Raw genomic sequence first — 17120 nt, forward strand, 5'->3', positions numbered from 1 at the left:
GAGCTAATTCACAAAATCAAATACGATACTCACGTGCAAGCTGATTCTATTAAGTCTTCTGAACTTTCTTCCAGCAGTGGGATAACATCGGATGTCATAATGGATGAGCAATTTTCTATGACAGGTGTAAGCAATCCCGGAGTGCATTCCGTTACTGTAAGTTACGTGAGTCACAAATGGGGGTGTAAGGCACGCGCAGAGTTTTTTGCTTACAGTTATCCGAACACGTCCAGTTATACTTGCTGAATAAACCTTTCGTGAGGCTGTTCAACAGTTGTAAATTGAACTGCACTTGTGGACAAATGTTATTGCCGTGGTATATGACGCAGTCCTGGTACTTGGCATTGCCCCTAAGGAAGGCATGATTCAGTGAGGAATCTAGGCTAACGTAGAATGAAATAAGCAATGTCACTCACTGGCACGCGACTTTCATGGCTTTTGAGTTGGAGTAGTTCCTTGAGTATGGGAGCACAGAGTAATGAATATGCTCCTCGCATCCGTCAAACACCTCCATTACGTGCTCTGTTGTGCAGCTTACACCTGAAGGAATATTTGGGTAATAAGGTGAATCGACGGAGACCTTATTCATTACTTATTTTTTTTTTTTGCACTTACTGTGAGGCTCACAAACCCAGTAATACTTCGTGAACATGCCCGAAGTGAGGTTTTGCAGCCTTTCGGGGCTGAAAATCTCGTCCACAGGACAGATGTGGTGGCTGCGTTCCGTGACGCAGTCACGGTACTTCATCACGTACCTGTATGCGAAGAACTAATTTTACCCCTTTTCTGTTACTGCTTTGAGTCACCAATAAAAGTAAAGGTTAACTCACACGCAGGCAATGTCCATAGTGTCTTTGGAGACCGGATAATGAATATTTGGAATTAGTTTTTGAAGGAACGTTTCGAAGCAGGCGATATGCAAGTTATCGAAGTTTCCATGTGTGCAGTTTTGGACTGTGGAACGTGAAAATGCATCATGCTGAGCACTTGATGTCCATATGACTTTTTGAGCTATCTATTGCATTTGATACACTGTTCCGCAACTTACGATTTGCAGTGCATGTCCAGTTGTACTTGCTGAAGCTACCATTCGTAATGTCTGTTAGTACATTAATGTCTTCCATGTCGTCGTTTGGACAGACTTTTTTCCCTTCTTGCACTATGCAGTTCTGGTACCGTTTAAACTGGCTGGAATAGGATAAGATTTCGTTCACTACCGTTGCCAACCGAAAAAGCGTGGGATGGTGTTACCTGCAGGATTTATTAATATTGACGTCACTCGTTAGAATCTCCAGGTCGTGAAGTAGCGGGTCCCGGAGGTGCACGTCACATTTGGAAAGGATACCCTTCATGCTGACCTGAGTGCAATTCATTACTACGAAAGAAGGAAGCGGCGTTTATATGACGGCAAATATACACGCGTACAGGAGACTCACTGTCCTAAAACGTACATTTGATTGAGCAGGTCCAGTTATATCTTGTTTCGATTTCTCTTGTCAGATCAGCCAACGAGACCCTGCCCGTGCTGACGTCACCGGGACAATGCCGCCACAGCGATGTATTCATACACTTTCCGTACTCTCTGAGACCCCTGAAATGATGTCGATGACAGTGATTTGTGTGACATGTGCAAAGAGTTAATATCGCGGAGCGCACACGTGCTGCCCTTACTTGCACGATTCATGAATGAGGGCTTTGTCATGGACGTTGATGTTCTGAAGTATTTTCGTGCTTATAATCGAGGAACAAATCTCTACGGCTGCTTTCAGTTCCTCTCGCGAGCACATCTTGGCTGAAGAATTAATGCGTTGCTGAGTTCGGGTATAGAAATGTTACGCGCGCACTTCTTACAACGCACCAGCTTCGAAGCATGTCCAATTGTATTTCACGTAGAGTCCTTTGGTGAGGGTTTCCAGGAGTGCGAAATCTCTGAAGTCCGTCTGAGGGCACACATTCGGACCTTTGCTTTGAATGCAGTGCTGAAAATCGTTGTTGCCTCTGGAAATTACGCAAAAGCGTCAGGACTTGTTGGAATGCCGCCTGAGACGCCATCTGACTTACCTGCATGCGATCTTTAACTTCTCTCTGTCTTTGTTCATTTCCACGTTTGGAATCACCAGGTCCGTGATAGAAGGCATGCATTCCAGGAGCACAGGGGCGAAGACACTCTGATCGCATACTTTTGCTGCGAAGGGATCAAGTCGGGCGTTATGTCGAAATGCTCTTTTTTTATGAAACGTAATGTCAACAAGGTAGCGTGTTCTCGCTCTGAGCAAGGGATTGAGTCTCAGTTTGACTGTGACACGGCTTTCACAATGCCATACACAATGGCTGGCACATCTAAAAAATTACAAGCCATATTCAGTACTTTGTACATTTTTCGTCATTTTCTTTCGTTTCTTTGTACATTTACATTCATTCGTCAGTCCAGTTCAAGAATCAATTTGGTGTCAATCGGTTGTTGTCCTCTGCTTTCCCCCACAATATTACTGAATGTTAACCTTTAAATATCTAAGAATATATTGAAAACCAAGTACGCGTAGATGTGTCACATGTCTGGCAGCCGCCTACGAGTGATCTTTCCACATCCTACCACAACATCCACCACAACTACCACAGTGTTTGTGGGCAACCATCCTTCTCGTAACAGAGTAACAGATATATGCAAATCTTTGCACGACTTCTCACTTATTCATCACAGACAAACAAAACAAAACAAAAACTTACGATTGAAAGTGCAGAGCCACTCGTACTTCGCATAAAGACCTCCCGTCATTTCGTTAAGCGCTTTGATGTCAGGCGATGCAGACGGACAGTAAGCCTTGCCCCCTTCTAACAGACATTTCTGATATTCTCGCACATATCTGCAATCAATCAGGTAACCAATCTAGTTGGTGCCAAAACAACGCTCTTCGCAGTTGCTCACTTGCACAAGGTTTCGACGTTCTTCTGTGCACCGGACGCGTGCGGCACAACGTGAATATTGAGTATACTGCTACACTGAAGGAAGTGTTTCTCGAGGTTTTTGTTGGTACAGTTTTCAGCTTTAAAGAGAGTGCACATATTAGAGCACAACTCAATGACTGACATGCTGTGCTTGCAACGGCTGGACGATGCTACAAGACTAAAAAGCAGAGATGGGACGAATCCAGGTTTTCTCAAATCCGAATCCGAATCCAAGGAAGGTTCTGCGAATCCACAAATCTTACCAATCTCGAATCTTTCGAATCCTTTCTTCGAAAAGAGTTAGTAAGGGAAGCAGGGAAGGGTTTGAAGCAGAATTTGATATATTTGTTTGTAACTTATTTAACATGTTGTTCATCGACTACAGGAAATACATAAACTCGGGAGTCCCCTCCATAAAACTAAGAAACAGTCAAAGCTAAACCGTGTTACTTTTAATATCAGAGCTTTATATGTTGTGGTTTTGGCGCGCCCCGGGGGCCGCCGGTCAAGCAGGCCTGGAGGCGCCGATTTTAAAAAGAAACAAACAAACCAACGTGGTTGGTGGATTCGAAAGATTCGATTCGCTGTTTTGGACAATGGGATTCGGATTCGCGAATCTGGAATCCTTGCCTAGGATTCGAGGATTCGCGGTTTCGGTTGGCACATATCCCTTACTGAAAGCTCGTAAGCCAGTCTCTGCCCAAAAAAATATTCAGCGTCGCCCGTCCCTGCGCAAACAAAATATATTCCATATGTACAGTACTATATTGTACTGTTTTCTAGATGTAGCTCTGGTGCGCAAAAGCCTTTGCCCAGGACTTTTTGTGTCGCCCGGTGGAGAAAACAATGGGGTAATAACATAGTTACTTTCACGGTTCCAACATACCAAAGAAAGCAACGAAGAATCGTTTAAAATTTTGGGCAACAAAAAGTGAGTCCGCAACATGATGTGCGGAAGAGATATATTGTTTACTTACAGCCTGTGTTGCAAGTCCAATTATAGTACTCGATGGTCTTAGATGCATTGATCAAGACCTCAATTTCGTGGAATTTTCGGTCACCGCAAACGGACATGTGTACGTCGGACAAGCATTCTTCGAAACGATGCAAGCCCCTGAATCGTTGGAGAATATCGTTGGGGTCTACACTTGAGTGTCAACTTCCAACATCGTCACTTACTTGCACGCTGCATCAAGATTTTCGTCTGTGGAAGAGTTAGTGGCGTAGGGCTCTACTGAAGAATCCAAGATATCCGCACAAGGTTGCAGTGCAAATTTTACCGACAAGGCTGTACATCCTGTGCAAAGAAAGAAAATTTACAGGATGATCTACAATGCACGAAGAAATGAAAGCATAGGTACCACTTATCGATGCTGAAAGCCAGTTTTTAACACTTATTCTTGAGCACAAAATGAAGGCTAAAGCTGGGAGGTCAAGCGCTAAAAGCTAGAACCCCCATTCGCGTTTGAGGTAGAGAAAAGGTACATGCCTTCAAACTCGCACGTCCAGTTGTACATATCAAAGAGTCCGCCAGTTTCTTCCGACAAATTGCTTGACGAATAGATCCCTTCTTTTGGGCATAATTTGTCCATTGCAACAACGCAGTCTTGATACCTTCGTACGCTCCTGTAAACGATGAGACAGTATGAAGGATGTGTCCACTGCAGACCTGGGGGCATGGGGGGCATACTAGTTTGTTCCCCCCCTAAAAAAAAAAAAGAGGCTTTTACAGTTCACTCACTTGCACGCTTGTCTAAGCTTATGGAGATCACGAGACTCTTTAACGTTTTGTGAAACGCCTGTTGTGATCAAGCGAGAGCAATTTTCGAGGTACTCTTGTTTGCAGACGCCTTCTGTTTAAGGAGGAAATGTTTAACGAGGAGAATAAAGCACAATGCGCACAAACCTTGGTTTTCACAAGTCCAATTGTAGAAGGAGAACAGGTTGTTGGTCACGTTGTTCAGCAATTTGGTGTCGTTCACGCCCTCTTTACACGACTGGAAGCCAGTCTGAATGACGCATTGCTTATATTCCTGCACGCCTCTGTCGGCAAATAGTACCAAAAGTAAGCGATATAGCTAGAGACGTGTAGCACGGAATTGGAGGGTAGCTATTTATTTAATATTCGATAGCCTGTGCCCTCAGTCACAATTTTAGTCCTAGTTGGGGTCAATCGTCTTTTTTAGAAAATTGAAAAATGAAAATTCCAGGCAACACTGTGTCGAAGTGGCCACCAACTGCGCATTGCTCGTCAAGTAGGGGCGCAAAACTACATTGCATGCGCATAACACTGTCTGAAGCAAAAGAAGTCCGCTACGTGTTGGCTACGTAGCCGTCTAAAGCAGCAAGCCACTTGAGACTTGACATTGCCTACCCAAGAACACTTCGAAGGCTATCCAGGACTTTCATAGGTGTGGTTCATTACATTGTGGACTCATTGTATCGCATGCCAGAATACTGAGAAAAAAGAATTATTCTTCTACGTGTCGCACTTAGCGAGATACCAGCCCTCGAATACATTCCCGAGCAAAGTGCAGACATCACAGAGCTCAGAGATGCGTCCATTCCCATTGGCAGCCGTAAGCACATGACTTCTCGGGCGCTGCCTCACTGGCGGCAGCGAGGACTGTGATGTCAGAGCCGCATGAGTTTCGGTGTTCGCGGTGTCCATTTTCTCCGCTTCTCTTGCCCTCTTCGCTGTGAAACTTTCAATGCAGGTTCACATATCGGTGAAAAAAAAAAAAAAAAAAAAAAAACATCACTGGAACTTGCTAGAAAAATTCTGAATGTCCCCAGTGGGATTTGCAGAACGATGCAGAATATTTTATACGACTGTCCCTTATCGAAACATGTCATCACGAGAGCACAGTGAAGCCAGGAGGCAGAGACGTCCATAGGACACTGCCACTTTGTGCCAGGATTACACATGGCCAGGATGCACGTTCCAAGTGGGGAGGTATGCGCACGCAGCTCAGCCCGCTACCATCTGCGCCACGGCCATTTCCTTGCCAGCGGTAAGCCTCGGCGACAATTAGCGCAACTTTTTGCGTCCGCCCGCGAAACGCCTGGGTGTTTCGTTCACCAGTGTGCAAGCTATTCCAAGAATGGCTGGTTTTATTTTCCCGACAAATAATTTATAAGTCTCTCCAGTCAAGCATCACCACTCAGCACCTTGTCTTATAGCTATGGCTAGTCACAAAATGTCGGTACAACTATACTTTTCCTACCTGCAAGCAGCCTTCATTTGAGCCAAGCTTGCTCCTTTTTTAGCGAAAGGTATAACGAGGTTCGTCATAACGTCGTTACAAGGCACAATGCGCGTGCCAATGTAGTCTTCTGTACAGGTAGCAGCTAAAAGGAAGAGGAAACACCGTAGATTAACGTTCACTAATCGTATACTAGACGCGAACTTTCAAGACTTCGTTCGTATTTATGTACGAGTCTGTTGAGTATTGAGCCTAGGAGTATTGGACGTAATTTGGCCCAGCATAGGGAGCTAGTCGATCACACGCAAAGGATATAGGTGTAGTGTTTGTAGTCGTCTTGCGCAAGTAATTTTTGTATCGACTGTATTTAATCGAATTTATAGGAGTGTTGTAGGGCGTTTTCAGAAACAACAATTCAGTTTTTCCACCAAGTGCTGTTGGCGACATAATTAAGTGCAATATTGTATCAGTGGTTCAACTGCCCCCATTGCTTTTTCACCTTCGATGAGCTGTACCAATATTGTGTTTGAAGGTGGGGCATATGCCACACCACACTATTGGTCAGGAGAAATAATTTGGCAACACCTGGAGATTTTGGACCAGCATATCGTGAGCAGTAAACTCTTACATGGCTATATAGAAAGAAACTATCACTCTAAGAAAAAAAGGTACGATTTTCTACCCATTTCGGTAGAGCTGCATTGCAACCACATTTCTACTCCAACCAGTTTCACCTTTTGGGTATAACTGCAGAGTAGAAGCAAACTACAGAGTAGAAACTGTCGTTCTACCAGCTTGGGTAGGAAATTCTACTATTTTCTCTTAGAGCAAACGTGAGAGAGAGGAGCAAGGGAAAGGGACGCCGCCGCTTATACCAGCGGGGGAGAAGTCTCGTGTGGATTTGCATGAAATGGTAGAAGTACCGTCCTGCTGCAACTGTGGCTAGGAAATTCTACCTTTTTTTCTTAGAGTGTAGAAAATATCTCATATGAGTTCACAGCTACGCTGAAGCAGCGCGCACAACTATATTACACAAAACTACCCTTATTTGTGCAAGGGTAGTTCGGAGCCGGTCTATCTTGCTTACGATGTACAGCGCTGGACGGAACGCGCGAGCGTTGTATTTTCTCCTCGGCGCGACACCCTAGCGGCAGGCGGAAGCGGGCTCGTTCACTCATTAAGAGGGGGGAAAGGAGTGCGCCGGTAGCGACACCAATTGAAACCACTTCGCGAGCACATTCAAGCGACACCGAAACCACCGCGGTGTGTCACAACGAGTGCGCTCGCCCATCCCTGTGTGCGAGTGAACTCGCCCGCTCCCGCTGGGGTGTCGCGCCGAGAAGAAAACGCACCGCTCGCGCGTTTCGTAAACTTGTCCAGCACTACCATTTCTTCCTTGGCCCAAGCTACGAGAAACAGCCTGTGTAGTGATGCTAGCTTAAACCACATTCATGATTACTACGTGGAAACCACTCTTACTTCCTACACACCCTGCAGGTACTTCTGCTTGATATGTATATGTTTACACGAAAGGGTACGCGGCATAGCTAAGACACGCGCTTCTCGTCATGAGGCTAGCAACGCAGTACCTGCATACCTTTAATTTCGCAAGTCCAGTTGTACATGCCAAACTTGTTGTGCGTCAGCTCATTCATAGTTTTATTCTCCACACTCTGCTTCCTTGGACACAGGGTTTCAACTGTGTTCACGATGCAGGTTTGATATTTCCTTGTGGAACTGAAACAGCGCATGTGTTAGTCGTATTAACTGCCGGCACATCTAGACTCACTTGCATGCGACTTTGAGCTGGCGGGAGTCTGACACATTCTGGATGTTGGGAATGACGTAGACTTCCACAATCCTGTGGCATTCCTGAAACTGCTTTTCAAGCTCTACATCTGTGCATAACGGCCCTGTACATGGAAGTGCAATGTCCTCTGTAGTTCAGTCACGGTGCATGTTGCACATCAATTAAAGAATGCCACATAGTATACGCCAAACAGTATATACGCCTTGCACGAGGACCTTACGTTGCGTTTCGCATGTCCAGTTGTACATTCCGAAAGCACCGTCAGTGAAAACTTCTAGCAAACGGTCGTTCCGACGATACTCGTCTTCACATATGACGTCAGCTTTCTTGGTTACGCATAACTGGTACTCCTTTACAGCACTAGGGAAAGGAGGACAGGCAATAAAGACGTCACGTAGCGACGCCGCCAAGCAGCGCAGCTCATATACGATGTACTTACACGCATGCTGCTTGAAGGCTTTTCTGATCTAGGTTAGTCCCTTTAGTGTTCGGGATGACAACAGCAGCAATGAAAGTGTCGAAACATGCTTGAGTTTTTTCCGTGAAAGTTTCTTTGTTGCATGACGGCACGTCTGCGGAGTTCCTTGAGAGTTAGTGCCTGAGCATACTTTTTTAGATGGAGTTTGCTTTACCCTTCACTGCATCGCAGGTCCAGTTATAAGCGTTAAAGTATTCGGCAGATTCCTTAATAGCGTCCCCTATGAAGGAGGCTTCGTTGGAGCACATCAGCATTCCTTGTTGAGTGATGCATTGCTGGTAGTAGCGAACGTACCTGCGGAGTACCACAAAAAGTGCGCATTTAAAGCAATCCCGTTTCACGTGTCGCACCATGGGGTGTAGAGAAAATGGCATTTAGGATACCCTGAAAACCCTGCCGGAAACCCTGGTTAATCTATGAAGCAGTCTATTTGCATACTTTCATTGAGTGGTGTCTCATCACTTCACAATTCGGTTTACAAAAATAAGCACACTGAAAAATTAAGACATGAGAAGCGAAAACCAGTGGGGCGCATCCAGGTTCTGGTGGCGTGATACAGAAAGAAAACTGGTTCTCATTTGCTGCGCAGAGCCCGTTGGGGTCACTCCACGAGCCTCTTGATTTGCTCTTCACTTGTCAGAGAGCGACGTCAACTTTACTCATCCCTCGGAATGCGAGCGGTACTATACGACGTGCGTGTTAAGTACGCATGTTAGCTACCCTGACAGTCTTCATAAAGCAACGCACACAGTGTTGTACACTCGGTCGAAACAGGAACAGGGAGGGGCAATCGCATTGCACAGACAAAGAAACCGTATCGTATTATGGACGGACTACAGTAGTTATCGGTGGTAGTATTTAATCCTCACTTGCAGGCAGTCTTGAGACTGGTGATGTTGGATTTGTCTTGAGAGAGCCGCATGGCAACAGTTGTCATGATCGTGCGGCATTCTTGCATCATCTTGGACACAGCGGGTTTGGTGCAGGTATGCACTAAACAGCAAAGTTGCATTGAACGCTTGAAGCAATGAAGAGAATAACAATGCGTACTGACCTTCAAATAAATTGCGTTTACAAGTATCCTGGTAGAAGCCATATTTTTCACCAATTTGAGCAAGTTCAGGAATAGTCGTTGGTTTGTTATTGCAGACTTCGCTGTACGCTTGTTTCACGCAGGAGGTGTAGTAATTTAATAGCCTAAGAGTTACGGCAGTGCATTAGTGACATCATTCCACATTCTTCGCGAAGAATACCTGCATAGCGCCCTCTCGCTTCTGTTCGATAGCCAATCGTCGACGATTCTGAGAAAACCTTTACACTCAGCAATCTCCTGCTGAAGTTTGCCGGAGTCGCACGCCTCTGGAAGATTAACACGCATGAGACAGCAGCATGCATTTGAAGAAGAGCTGTAACCTTGGGCCTGAGAAACCTTGCAAATCCAATCGTATTGCAATGGAAGATCGAGAGCATAATATTCGACTTCGACATCTTCGGGCAAACCTTCGTTTGTACCGCAGGTGTCCTTGAAAGTGTTCAAAATGCAGGTACGGTAGTACTGTACGCCTCTAAAGTTGATGAAAAACAGTGTTTAGTACGACGTCTTCCGTCCAATGAGTCTGTATTTCACGCGTCAATTATCTTAAGCACCCAATCACATCACATTATTTTTTGTGACGTAATCACTACTGGGATCATTTTACCGTATTTTCACGCGTATTAGCCGCGGCTTATGCGCGATTTATTTTTTTCGCGGACGCTCTGCGGCTTATCCGTGGGTGCGGCTTATCTGGTGACTATTTTTCGCTGGTACTTTCCCCATACCCCGGGTTAAACGAAAGGGCCGACAGTGCCTCATGTTTTTCGGAACAGGACCGCCCTGCCCGCGAACAATACCGAACGGGGGCGGGTCCACTCCACATTCGAGTAGACTAACCCGTCAATACAGGAAAAACACGCAACAAGGGCACAATCCGATCTTAGTAGAACACTAGAACTGACCTCCTTCGTTATACATCATGCCGACACCGGAATCTGGACAGGGTTTGTAGCCTTCCCCACGGTCTCCTTTGTCGGCAGACCCACAAGAAGGGTTCAATACACCTGTCATCAGGATAAAACGTGGTCAGCTAAGCGTCAGTTCTCATTTGACGAGAGCAGCAGCATTCGTGGACACGGGCACGGCAGTTAGAGGTGAGGCATGGCTCCAACGCTGAGGCACAGCCACGACAGCGGCTTTAAACTAAAAGTCGTCGACTTCGCGGACAAGTACGGGAACAGGGCAGCTGGCAGGGAGTACGGCGCTGACGAGCGTTGAGCGTCTCTGTTGATTTTGTATGTGCATCACTGGTTTAGCGCACAAAGCAGTCGCGTCCTATTACCCGCGGCTTATCTGCGAGTGCGGCTTATCTGCAAAAACATTTTCAAAATGTGTCTAAAAACGAGTCCTGCGGCTTATCTGCGGTGCGGCTAATACGCGTGAAAATACGGTACATTTCAAAAAGCAACAGTTCTTACTTGCACGCTTCTGAAAGCTCGATGCTGACAGCATTTGGATTGGAGTTGGGTGCAACCACAGCTTTCAGAATACCCACGCAGGTGCTCAAAGCGCTCTCCGTAATGTTACATGGCACGCCTTCAGAGATAATACACGCATTAGGCTTAAATACGTCGCAGCAAACAGGAGCACCTTTATCCTGTTGGCACATGCTGTAGTACTTCTCTGTAGCGTTCGAAACCTGATGCACGTCGTCGAACAGCCTCACGTGTGACCTGCTTGTACACTCGTCTAGGGTAACGTTTATGCAATGTTCGTACAAATGAAGACTTCTGGAATGAGATTCAGTTGAATAAACAATGAATTTTTCGAATGATATGAATATACCTACTTATTCATTTGTCAAGATGAAACTGATAAATATTACCTGCAAATCTGGTTCAGAAATATTTTTGACTCAGCATATGGAGTGGCTTGTTTCAATACTCCAGAGCATTCGTGTAAATTACGTGAGAGTACATCCTTTGTGCATGACTGACCTTCCGCGGGAAGCGTTGCATTACTTTCTACAAGATCTGAATTGAAATTTAACAGAAAATGCAATTGAGAAACTCAATAGAGGCAATCATGTAAGTTAGGCCTCACCGTGTCTCCCACAAACCCAGGAAAATGTTGACAGCTCTCTGCCAGAGACATAGTCAACGGCGGTCATGTTCAGCAATTCTTCCAAAGGGCAGATCGATTCGGCTTCATCTACAACGCAATGCCTGTAATCTCGGTAGGCACTGCAAAAGAGGAAATGTGATAAGTTTGAGTTTGCGCAAAGGGAGTGACGTTTCGGCTATGCAATGTCGAAACCAAGCTGGTGAGTTTGGCGGTCTCTTAGGTATATGCTGGTACTATGGCGAGCTTCGTACTCTACAGGCTGTCGCGAGCAGGAAGGGTTCAGCAAAACTAAAACTCACTGGCAGTGGCGAAGTTTGTACCGGTGTTTTGACCTACCTACAGCCTTTGTTTAGTCTTACAATGTCCTTGTCATCTTTGCTGACATTACGAAGCTCTGACGTGATCCACTTTTTGCTACATTCTCCCAGTGGCTGCCACATGGACTGGTACTCGCAGGTGGTTACTTTTATTGGACGAAGAACACATTTCAGCTGAGCCAAACCTTTTTCCATTTGTCATATCTCACCGTTTGAAGAGCAAAGCCAGTCGTATTTAGAGAGAACAGTCTGCGTGAGGTTCTGTATCTTTCCCAGGACGTCGGGTTTAACTTTTTCGCAAGCGGCGTCTATTGAGCGTGAAGTGCATGAATTGTAGAACCGAAGGTACCTGCGAACACAAGTAGTTCCGTGCTTATTATGCCAATCTTTTTCGCAGCTGTAGGAAGCCTACTTGCATGCTTGGACCACACTTTCTAGGTCGCTCCCGTTGGCAGAAAATGGAATGACAGCGCTGGTGATGATGCTCGTGCACTGGATTATATTCTCTAGTAGACTTTCCTCGGTGCACGGAATTGCTATGATACATTAGATCACAGTAATTAGCGCCAAATATGTATTGGTATAGTTGGTGCAACGTATTGGTGCACCTTTATGCGTGCGCTTATACTTCGGCACAGGTTTACTCTTGCAGGTCAACTCCGCCCACAAATCTTACGACGTCCGTGATCGACTTAGGAGAGCGCATAACGCTTCCGAGTCACAACTGCACAGACTGATCATCTGGAGAAAACACCCGTCGGATATGATGTACTCCGAGCATATTTGCATGGTTTTAAAGCGAATACCTGAATTATTCGCGCTAACAAAACACGTCGATCGGCTTCCGCACTCCCTGCGTTCTCGTATGCCTTAGAGCCATCTGGGATGTTGCGAACTACATTCTCTGCTGGCAGAGATACACCTCTGTGCCTCCAGCTCTACAGGTATCTTACAGGTCAACATCATAACTGTTCTGCACATCTCCAGTATAGACGCTTGGCACATACTACACCGATAACACAAAATACGTAAACCCAAATGGGTCCAAATGGGTATGGTGCGGTGGCTGTGTGCTACTACTCACGAACCTTGAGGCCTTAAGTCAGGACAGTATTCTTTGAAATCATCGACGGGCTTAAAGTACTCCTCAATTTCCCCAAGTATCACTTCCATTGAAAGCCTGCTGCAAGAGTCGAACACCTCTTCAGCTACACAGGTTTCGTAATAGCTTACAGCCCTAAAAAAGAATATTTACGTATTGTGAGGAAGAAACCGACAATGAGGCTCGTCCAGCGTGTCGCTCAAATTTGCGCTTGCTTTAAGAGCGAACTTGACTTCACTAAAGCGACTAGAGACTTCCATTAGAAACCCAACCAACATGAACATCCCGTTTAATGGAGGTGCGGGGCACGCTGAAGTCGCGTAGTCGAACACACAGGGGCTATTGTCCGAGGCAGGAGCGACTACAGATGAAGGCAGGCGGACAACATCATAGGTTGGGCGAACATACGAACTTGGTGGCGTGGGAGAAGCCATAGCTGTAGCCACTTCCTGTCTCACTAGGTCGTGCAATGTGGGTGAAACTGGTGTCGAGATAGCTGGTACTGATGACATGGATGCACTGGGATCCCGGTATGGCTCTGACTCAAGCGTGCGTGATATTTCTCATCCGATTATCTCACGTATTGTGGCTCGTACGTTGTCTGTATGGAGGAACTTCGGAGCCGAGAAGGCTGCACGTGAAGATGACGTCGGGGTGAGGTTCAACCGAATGCGCTGGGTCTTTGCGTCTTGTAGACCACGGCAGAGCGTCAAGGCTGCTCCTACAGTGGCCTTCGCCATTTTGTTACCAGTGGCTAAAACGCGTCTTCATAAATACCATTTAGAACATGTTTCATTTTGGCTGATTCATCCATCGGAGGGTTGACCTCTGCGCAGAGGTTAAGGACGTCATGGACGTAGGAGGTATACGTTTCTCATGGCTGCTACGCACGTTACGATAGTTTACGTTCTGAGTCGGTCCTCCTGTACATCGAGCGGGCAAATAGATCGCAGAACGGTCTTTTGTGTTCCTCTCCCTACACTCTCAGAAAAAAAAGGAGTAAAATGGAGAGTAATTGCAGCTTCTAGTCCCCTAGACTGCCAATTACTCTCCATTTTAGTCCCCTAACCCCAACATTTACTCCCCAGGACTGTAAATTGGCAGTGAACTTCACAAATGGTATTCCGAATGCAACAGTCTACGTAAATATGTGCTCTTGGTCAATTTGATGGCATAAGGCTGGTGTAACTCAGCCAGCTTCACAGTTTTCCACCCACACAGACTAAGAAACAGTTAGCGCTTCTTCCTCCGCAAATTGTGCCCTATGCATGACGCAAGATTTTATATCACTCGATATATCACGGTTGACGGTTTGATTCAAAGAATTTGCGTGAATGCACACGAACTATGTACCTGGGGCTCTTAGAACAGAGCGTGAAATGCAGTCTTCACCCAGTGACATTCATTTACTCCCGTGCATTTACTCCCGAAAGGGACAATTTTGTTTTGGCAATGCATGTAGTCGCCGAGTGTACCACCGCCTCAAGCTCAAGTTTTGTCGTCCCAAATATTATGCCTGCCTTACCCTCTCATAGGTACTAATCCATTCGTCTACATCTACGGCGTCGCCACAAGAAAAGGAAGGCGGGTTGCGCAGACGGATTGCTGGTGCCCGGCGGGGCTGGAGCGCCTGCAGGGCGGTTGCGCGGAGGATCAATGTCAAGCACAGTTCGGTTGAATGATGGAGAACGGATGAAGGAATAACGGCCGCTGTTCCACCAAATGAAACGTTAGTCGGCTTTTTAATGAAGTCGCTAGTCGCTTTAGTGAAGTTCAAGATCACTCGAAAAGCAAGCACAAGCTTGAGCGACACGCTCGAAGAGAAGACAAGCTTCGTCATCCGACCAACGTTACAGCATAAAAACAACAACAACTTCATTGTGAGATGATGAATGGGGAGTTTCATCGCCTGGGGCGATACTCTACCCCATTGCTGGTAGTGATGCGGGTAATGAAATACTGAGCCCCTTCACGGTATAATATTCGTTCAGAGGGAGCAACAAAGCGTTATTCTTACCGACACATCTCTTTCAAATCCTCTTCGTTGGTGCTTTTTCGTTTCTTCGCGTCCTCGGCAACGACTGTCAGAAAAGGTATGCACATCTTCAGCCTCGCTTTCACAGCAGCGAGCGAACAAGCTAAAAAAAAGAAGAAGAAATGGGCACACGTCAATACGATTTATTCGTGCAGGGTAAAGACAGGAAACGCAATAGAAAACACTAACTTTGCTGTGGCCTAGGAATGCATGTCCACCTGTAGCGGAGCTGAGCATCAACTGCGTATTTAAAGACGTCCGGAGATGCAGGAAATAATGAATCGGTTGGGCAGTGTTCCTTGTATATCTCGTTGATGCAGTTTTCGTAGTGCTGAAGGGCGCTGCGAGTGGTCAATAGCGAGAAACATGATGTGCATGTTTAGATGGTTGCCGAACAGAAGCCAGTTAAAGTCAAGGTGTCATTAGAATGTGCCACTACAGACGACATTTTGTGTCTTCAGTATCCTATCTAAGTTGTGTTAAGTGCAAGCTAGACGTCATTCTGCGAGAATGACGCGGAAGTGCCAAAAAATATTTTTCTGGTTTTGAGAAACACCGTGCGCGATCTGAGATTCCTCTGGCAACATTGCTTTCCTAAGGTCGTTTCCTGTCTCCGAACCACAGCTGGAGTCTTCCAACGTAGGTCGGAGAGCGGAGAGCGGGAAAGTGCGTGTGCTCTTGCTAGGAGACAGGGCTCTTCGTGACATCCTCAGCTCTTGGGTCCTTTTTAAGTTGTTTCGAAACTCTGTGCAAGCGCATTTACTAACGGCATTTATAGTTTGCTTTTCGAAGGAAGGTTGATTTATAATTTGAAATACAGTAGATAGTTTTCTTCTAGTCCGGAGTGGCACTTTTCTTAGTTCTAAGAAAATATTTATTTTTCCTTACTTGCAGGACTCCGAGAGGTCCCGTTTCGACCCTTTGAGGCTAGCCTTCAGAGCTACGATGGCCTGGACAATTCCATAGCACTCTTGAAGACGGGGGAAGGTGATCGCGCAAATTTCGTCTGCAACGAAAATTCATGCAGTCAGGCACCCACGCGGCACGGCGTATTATGAATGGTTAGTTCTTCGTAATATTCATGGATAGTCGTAACGGCTTACTGTTTTGTGGCACTGTACAGACAAAGGAGTATTTCTTAAGAGTGTCCATTCGTGACAATACAGCGTTGGACTGCTTGACAAGGCTGTCGTTTTCACACTGCTGCTGGTTCACGACTTGATTTATGCATTTCTCGTAGTAGAACAGTCCCCTACGAAGACAATCTTATTGTATTATTCTGAACACGAGCAGCCACATACGCCTGTTTTAAATACACAACAGCATTTCCTTACTTGCACGCAGACAGGGCTTTGGAACGTGAATTGGTATGCGGAATAATCATATATTTCATGAACCCGCTGCACTCGTTCAGCTCTTCTTCGAGTCTGTTCTCGTCGCACGGTTGTGTTTCGGTCTTGTCTTCTAGTATCGCAATTTTCTGTTTCGTTATGTCTGCGCAGCAAGCGACGTAAATATTACTTGCATGCTCATTCACAATACCTTGGTGATAAACTCACTCTGGCTGCAGGTCCAGAGGTAGTCACTGAAAAGCTTATGTGTGTTCTCTTCTAGTGAGTCGGACGTCATCAGGTTCGTCACTTTAGGGCATGTTAGTATGGTCTGGTTCAACACGCACCAGCGGTACTCGTGCACACCTCTGAAGTGTAAGGAATGATACAGGTGAGACACGGACGGAACGATGACTGTCCATACATTTCAGACTAAAGCGCTGCGCGGATGAGCTTGGCATCCGCATCCGACCCGATTCCGCGCACATCACATCCGCATCGGCGACCAACTTCTACATCCGCATCCGACCCGCAAAATCCGCGTCTCCCACGGAATGTAGAGATGGTTCAGTTTCTGGGCTCGATATAGCTAGAAAATTTTCCAGGAAATAATTTTATTTCCCGTCGACACAAAACAACACAGAAGAAAGAAAGAGGGCTGTCACCGAACTTCGACCACACGGACGACTTCCTCTGTCTTGTTCAGACAGTGAAAACACCGGAACGATATAGCTT

General features: G+C 46.1%; 1 protein-coding gene across 1 annotated transcript in view; it reads right to left on the reverse strand.

The window, feature by feature from the left end:
• LOC135401116 (uncharacterized) overlaps nucleotides 1-17120 on the reverse strand; it is a 75440-nt gene that overhangs the window by 26638 nt on the left and 31682 nt on the right. Inside the window, exons 89-130 of the mRNA XM_064633313.1 lie at nucleotides 16614-16753; nucleotides 16389-16548; nucleotides 16158-16306; nucleotides 15943-16060; nucleotides 15244-15395; nucleotides 15037-15157; nucleotides 13006-13154; nucleotides 12330-12453; nucleotides 12127-12266; nucleotides 11937-12063; nucleotides 11580-11719; nucleotides 11362-11509; nucleotides 11127-11266; nucleotides 10955-11072; nucleotides 9854-10005; nucleotides 9694-9799; nucleotides 9495-9637; nucleotides 9310-9433; nucleotides 8595-8734; nucleotides 8402-8534; nucleotides 8183-8322; nucleotides 7942-8065; nucleotides 7750-7889; nucleotides 6174-6297; nucleotides 4853-4989; nucleotides 4688-4799; nucleotides 4436-4572; nucleotides 4126-4243; nucleotides 3924-4060; nucleotides 2927-3044; nucleotides 2728-2864; nucleotides 2062-2185; nucleotides 1859-1998; nucleotides 1672-1792; nucleotides 1452-1591; nucleotides 1252-1375; nucleotides 1049-1188; nucleotides 831-954; nucleotides 616-755; nucleotides 417-540; nucleotides 214-350; nucleotides 34-154 (exon numbers count right to left, since the gene is read on the reverse strand). Of these exons, the coding sequence (XP_064489383.1) occupies nucleotides 34-154; nucleotides 214-350; nucleotides 417-540; nucleotides 616-755; nucleotides 831-954; nucleotides 1049-1188; nucleotides 1252-1375; nucleotides 1452-1591; nucleotides 1672-1792; nucleotides 1859-1998; nucleotides 2062-2185; nucleotides 2728-2864; nucleotides 2927-3044; nucleotides 3924-4060; nucleotides 4126-4243; nucleotides 4436-4572; nucleotides 4688-4799; nucleotides 4853-4989; nucleotides 6174-6297; nucleotides 7750-7889; nucleotides 7942-8065; nucleotides 8183-8322; nucleotides 8402-8534; nucleotides 8595-8734; nucleotides 9310-9433; nucleotides 9495-9637; nucleotides 9694-9799; nucleotides 9854-10005; nucleotides 10955-11072; nucleotides 11127-11266; nucleotides 11362-11509; nucleotides 11580-11719; nucleotides 11937-12063; nucleotides 12127-12266; nucleotides 12330-12453; nucleotides 13006-13154; nucleotides 15037-15157; nucleotides 15244-15395; nucleotides 15943-16060; nucleotides 16158-16306; nucleotides 16389-16548; nucleotides 16614-16753 (5583 nt within the window). The remainder of the gene's footprint in view (nucleotides 1-33; nucleotides 155-213; nucleotides 351-416; nucleotides 541-615; nucleotides 756-830; nucleotides 955-1048; nucleotides 1189-1251; nucleotides 1376-1451; nucleotides 1592-1671; nucleotides 1793-1858; nucleotides 1999-2061; nucleotides 2186-2727; nucleotides 2865-2926; nucleotides 3045-3923; nucleotides 4061-4125; nucleotides 4244-4435; nucleotides 4573-4687; nucleotides 4800-4852; nucleotides 4990-6173; nucleotides 6298-7749; nucleotides 7890-7941; nucleotides 8066-8182; nucleotides 8323-8401; nucleotides 8535-8594; nucleotides 8735-9309; nucleotides 9434-9494; nucleotides 9638-9693; nucleotides 9800-9853; nucleotides 10006-10954; nucleotides 11073-11126; nucleotides 11267-11361; nucleotides 11510-11579; nucleotides 11720-11936; nucleotides 12064-12126; nucleotides 12267-12329; nucleotides 12454-13005; nucleotides 13155-15036; nucleotides 15158-15243; nucleotides 15396-15942; nucleotides 16061-16157; nucleotides 16307-16388; nucleotides 16549-16613; nucleotides 16754-17120) is intronic.

This window comes from Ornithodoros turicata, chromosome 7 (genome assembly GCF_037126465.1).
Source record: "Ornithodoros turicata isolate Travis chromosome 7, ASM3712646v1, whole genome shotgun sequence".
NCBI classification, from domain to species: Eukaryota; Metazoa; Arthropoda; class Arachnida; order Ixodida; family Argasidae; genus Ornithodoros; species Ornithodoros turicata.